This window comes from Leptonychotes weddellii, chromosome 3 (genome assembly GCF_054177405.1).
Source record: "Leptonychotes weddellii isolate Sample4059 chromosome 3, ASM5417740v2, whole genome shotgun sequence".
In the NCBI taxonomy this organism is placed as follows: domain Eukaryota; kingdom Metazoa; phylum Chordata; class Mammalia; order Carnivora; family Phocidae; genus Leptonychotes; species Leptonychotes weddellii.
The window spans coordinates 103550618-103556617 of record NC_138371.1 but is presented as its reverse complement, the minus strand read 5'-3'; the positions used below and the strand labels follow the sequence as shown (position 1 = coordinate 103556617).

The window sequence follows — 6000 nt, the reverse complement described above, 5'->3', positions numbered from 1 at the left end:
TTACCTCCAAATACAGTCACGTTGGGGGGTTGGGCTTCAATATAAGAATTTGGTTGGGGGAGGGGGACACAAACAATCAGCCCATAGCATCTATTATCAAAGCTTTAACCTCTACAGAGATGATCATCAAATTTTATGTCTAACCGTAACTTCCCATCTGAGATCAGTTCCACATGTTCCTGGACATTTCTATTTAAATATATCACCACTGCTACAAAAATTTTTTTAAAATATATTTAAAAACAAACTCAGCATCTCTCCCAATCTGCAGCCTCTTCTAAACCTGCATCTGGCACCACTCTCCTGGCAGACTTAAAATACTGGAGGCATTCTTCACCAGTGATTTTGAGCTCTTTTCCATCCAACACATGCAGGGAATAACATCTTTCCACTGAACAGTTCAGCACAGCAGTAAATCGCAGTAATTCGGCACAGATCAGAAGCTCGAAGAGGGAATAGAAATGTAGTTTAACTAAATATAGTGATCCTTATGTACACATCACCTCCCAGCTTTCCTGCCTCTGTGCTTTTGTTCATTCCTTTAGTCTCCCAAAATGTTATCTGCCTCCACTCAATTTTTTTCTTTTTTAAGATTTGACAAAGAGAGAGTGAGCGAGCGAGCAAGCACAAGCAGAGGGAGCGGCAGGCAGAGGAAGAAGTAGGCTCCCTGCTGAGCAAGGAGCCTGATGCAGGGCTCTATCCCAGGACCCTGGGATCATGATCTGAGCTGAAGGCAGATGCTTAACCACCTGAGCCACCCAGGCGCCCCGCCACTGAATTTCTGAAGCACTTATTATCTATATTAATTTATTGTTCTCTACTTCCAACCAACCTTCCCTTCTCCCCTCCTAGGCTACCTGCATGCTCCCTCTGTTCCAAATTAAGAAAGTGCCCTTTTAGTGATTTTTTTTTTAAAGATTTTATTTATTTATTTATTTGAGAGAAAGAGAGAGAGACAAACAGCATGAGAGGGGAGAGGGTCTGAGGGAGAAGCAGGCTCCCTGCTGAGCCGGGAGTCCGATGTGGGACTCGATCCCAGGATCCTGGGATCATGACCTGAGCCGAAGGCAGTCGCTTAACCAATTGAGCCACCCAGGCGCCCCCCTTTTAGTGATCTTCTAGGCTTCTGGTATTCCCCACGATTGGGACCCAGCGGATGCTCAAAGTGTGCTTCTTATGGATGACACTGTACCTTGCATAAATCATTTAACCTGAGACATCACTTTCTTTACTACTAACATGGTGTTGAAATAGGGGGCACCTGGGTGGCTTAGCTGGTTAGGTGTCAGACTCTTGATTTTGGCTTAGGTCATGATCTCAGAGTCATGACATCAGGCCCTGTGTCAGACTTCACACTGGGTGGGGAGCCTGCTCAAGATTCTCTCTCTCCCTCTCTCTCTGTCCCTCCCCCCACCTCTCTCTCTCTCTCAAAAAAAAAAAAAAAAAAAAATCTCTAGCTCATCTTCCAGATCTACATTTTACAATTCTCTCAGTGATGCTTAGCATCATATTTTTCTCCCTCCCTTCTACTTCTGAGATGGTCCTCTTGTCATGTCCACAGACTTGACCCCTGGCCCAGAACTTGTCATGACCACCCAATTCTAGACATCCAATTCTACTAACATTCTCCACCAGTCTTCTTTGGAGCCTCTCTAGGCATGCTCTTCAGGCAGAAAATGAGCAACATAAAAATACCACATAATCAACTCTTAGTTATAAAAAAAACAAAACTTACCAAATAATAAAGAAATGAGAGGTTGGTTGCAGCTGCACTTTTCACTCTACTGTCCTTTTTTTCAAACATTTTTAAGGTCTCTACAGCCTGGAAATGAAATATCTGGAAGTTACAACCATTGTAATATGACAGTATTCAGGCTTAAGGTTGGGGTAAAGATCAGTGTATATAGAGTATAAGGCCAGGAAAGGACACAAAGGGGGTGGGTTAATATGTTTAAGAAAACAGATGACAAGATGAGAATTTGAGAATTAAAATTTATAAAAAAGAATTCAAAAAACCCTAAAAATACAATAACTGAAATTAAGAACATAATAGATGGGCTTAACAGCAGATTAGATACAGCTGTAGAGAGTAGTAAATATTGGGCCTTGTGAGTCTTATGACACAGTTTAGTTTTTATCTTGCATAATGGGGTGTAAGTGAGGTTTTACCTAAGAGACACAATGAAATTTGCTCTTTACAAAATAATTCTAGAATTTCTGCTTCTGGCTATCAGAGACCAGCCTATAGAAGACCATTCTACAGAGAACAATTAGAAAAGTTATATTAAAATATTACAAGTATCTTTTGAAGGCACCAGAGAACTACTGAGGCAACCAGAATCTGAATGTCAAGATCCCAGAAAATTGAAAGACTAAATAAGCAAAGCAAACACAGAGGCTAAGAAAAGGTCTCAGGAAAGAACATAAGAGACATATGGGAACACAGTAAAAAGGTCTAACTGAAATGTAACTGGAGTTCCAAAAAGGGAAGAAAGACTAATGGTGGAGAATTTTCTAAAACTGATGACAGAAACTAATTCTGGAAGTATTACAAAAAATTATCTTAAGTAGATCCAAATATAATTATATTCTCAAGCCATGAGAAATGAAAGTGCATTTTTAAGCACTTGGCCGGTCTGAGACAATCCTAACCAAACAGGATATTTGGTCAAACACTGTGCATGATAGGTGAGTGAGTACTCAACCTAGAAATGCCTGAGAAATAACAGAAAAAAAAGTGGAGGAAGGCAATGGGTTTTCCTTCCTTCCTTCAAAATACATTTACTGAGAAAATGCTTGGCTTCTTGGCATCTTCTGCTCTTAAAGACAGTTGAGTCCAACCAAAAATCCTACTTTAGCTTTTATGATGGTTAAGAGCTGCTAATATTGAAAATATCTGACAAATCTGTGTTATGCAAGTGTTTGACCTCAAATGAAGTACCATTAAATGTACTGACTCAATTTTGTTAAGGGTAAAAGATTTTAAAATACTAGATTCTACATATATTGGTTATAATATAGGCAATTATTCTTTGCAAGGGTTTTTGATTATTTTAAAGAAAACCACTGGAAGTTTCTAGGCTAGTAGTTTATAATTCTACAAAGTAAACCCTGGAACAAAAAAGACCCCAACATCATATGCTCACTTTTCAGATTCTCCTTCTCACTTTCTCGGAAGAATCTTTGACAGAATTGCCAAGAAGTTCCTAAAATGCACCTCAAAAATTATTGCTGCTTACATTGTTCATCCTGTAGAAGTTATCTCATTGACTCTCTACACAATCTCCATGGCTATTAATGTAAAAGTCACTGTTGTTTTGAATCTTTAGGTTTTATAAGCTGCATTTCACTTTGAATAAGAATTGACAATGTTTTATGGGCGCCTGGGTGGCTCAGTTGGTTAAGTGACTGCCTTCGGCTCAGGTCATGATCCTGGAGTCCCGGGATCGAGTCCCACATTAGGCTTCCTGCTCAGCAGGGAGTCTGCTTCTCCCTCTGACCCTCCTCCCTCTCATGGTCTCTGTCTCTCATTCTCTCTCTCGCAAATAAATAAAAATCTTTAAAAAAAAAAAAAGAATTGACAATGTTTTAATCTTTACTTTTAGAGTGTGTCACAATAATAAAATGTGTTAATTTAAAATATAAGGCACATGAATAGGTGTAACTCACATACCCATTAAATTCTCTGAAGTAAAGTGCAGAGGGAAAGAAATTGTTTTCTGATATCTATGACATCCATAAAGCAGATTATCAAAAGCAAACTAACAACAATAATTAAAAAAAAACTCAGAATGCTATATAGGTTACATCATTCCTTTTAGAAACAACTATTCATATTATAGTCAAGAAAATGTCTTAGATTTTTAAATTTTCATCTTTGTTAAATTGTGGCCTATTAGTAACAAGACTTTAAGACTACATATAACAACTAATTATTCTCCCCTCAAAAGGTTACTATGAATTCAAACAATATATAAAAAGCAAAGCAATCCTAAGCCACTATTTAAAAGAATAACAGAAATATTTTGAACTTTACAACATTCATTTAAAGATTTATTTATTTATTTGAGAGAGAGAGAGAGCATGAGTGTGTAAGGGCACGAATGGGGGGAGGGGCAGAGGGAGAAGGAGAGAGAAAAAAACCCCAAGAAGACTCCCTGCTGAGTGTAGAGACTGAGATCATGACCTGAGCCAAAACCAAAAGTCGGCCACTGAACTGACTGAGCCACCCAAGTGCCTCAAACTTTACAACATTCATTAAAAAATAGCTGAGAGAATAAAAATATATTTCATATTTTAAATTTCTAAACTATAAATTACTCTAAAAAAGCTACAAAATTATTCTAATAAAGGGAATATTTCCAGGATATCTAGCTTTAAAATGGGCTGTTTTCATAACTGTTCTTTACATGTTCGATAAATGCATAGCCAATATTTCTGTTTTTAAAAATATTATACAATTCATTTCATTTACAAGTGAAACTGATAAAAGTCCACATAATAAAACTAAATTTAGTTTTAAATAGCAAAACAAATAATGAAATAATGAAAATAAACATTGTTAGTTTGGGTTGTGTTTCTTTCTCCCCCCCCACAAATGATTAGGAAAATAGATATATCTCCATTTTGGGTTTCTTTAGTGAAAGATGCCATCTATCTACTGGTTTCTGCATTCCACTACATCTGTCCATACATTATCACTGGCCTTCAGATCAAACTACTTCATTTCATCCATCTTTGGCTTTTTAGTGGATTCCTTCTCTACTACAAAGGTGACTACAAAACAGCACTATCATCGCAAAGAAACATACTCTTGAGATTTCAGCATCTTTACTCAGCTATAGAATTATAACCTCATATAAGAAGGCCTACATTTTTCTCTTTTATTTTGAATTGCAAATAAAGTAGTCCTCATCAAATGATCATTCTGAGTTATGTCAACCAATCCCTTTTAACTTAACAAGGTTCCTTTCAACTAAGGTTATATTATACCCACCTCATCATACTTACAATACACAAATAAAAGAAACACAAAGTCAAAGCAGCAATGTTGAAAAGAAAGCAGAAATTACATTTTTAAAACATAGGTAAACTAAAATCTTGAAAATGCAAATGGAGCATAAGGTATTTTAAATGAGGACAGCTAGGAAAGCAGCAAACAATATGATTTGGGTTAAATGAATTTTAAAATGAAAAAATTAAGAGTTTATCCTTTAACGGACAGTTTTAAAACATAAACCGTGGTAATACATTGTTAAATCTTTCTATAAAGACCATTTAAAAATAAAGTATCAAGAGAAAACTGGCAAACATGGTTTTCTCTATTTTGTCACCTAAAACAGTACTTATCACACACATAAAAATTATTTTTTTGGTGCATAGATGACTTTGGCAAGATAATAAAGACCAATTTGTCTGACTTCACTTCCACTGGAAAAGCATTACAATAGTTATAGAGAGTTATCACTGGCATTTTTAATGACCATGAGTGTGATGATCAAATGACACAACAGACATAAAGGTACTTTGAAAGTCTTTTTGGTGCTTTACAAATGCCAAAAAAAAGTTAAGCGTACTAAATGCATATATACAATGGAACCAGTCCATGGGACTGCATTATATTAATCATATAATGATTGTATGAACCCTGAGGCTGTATCTCCCTCCTCCTCCAGAAAGGAGTTAGTCATTTCTGTTGTCTCCTAGACAAAAGGAAGGCCCTTAGGTAGGAAGAAAAACTGAAAACACAGGCTTGGGATAGGATGCAGGAAAGGTACTGTGGCTTCCTCTGGCCCTACCTCTCTGGGTCTAAACTTGTGGGGGGCTGAGTTTTCCAGCTGTGGGTACATTTGACACTAATCATTGGTTTTATGAACCAGGATATCAAGTTTCATTCTGTTTTTTCTCTTCCGTTATCACCACCCCCATCCTTCCTTTTTAAAGCTGTCTATTCTTCTAGGTCTTGTCACAACTAGGTCTCATTTGAGAGAGACTACTGAA

General features: G+C 36.9%; 1 protein-coding gene across 1 annotated transcript in view; it reads right to left on the bottom strand.

Annotated features, from left to right (window-relative positions):
- The window catches only part of IFT88 (intraflagellar transport 88), a 125041-nt gene that overhangs the window by 65517 nt on the left and 53524 nt on the right, over nucleotides 1–6000 (bottom strand). The window contains exon 12 of the mRNA XM_081815493.1: nucleotides 1708–1822. Within this exon, the coding sequence (XP_081671619.1) occupies nucleotides 1708–1822 (115 nt within the window). The remainder of the gene's footprint in view (nucleotides 1–1707; nucleotides 1823–6000) is intronic.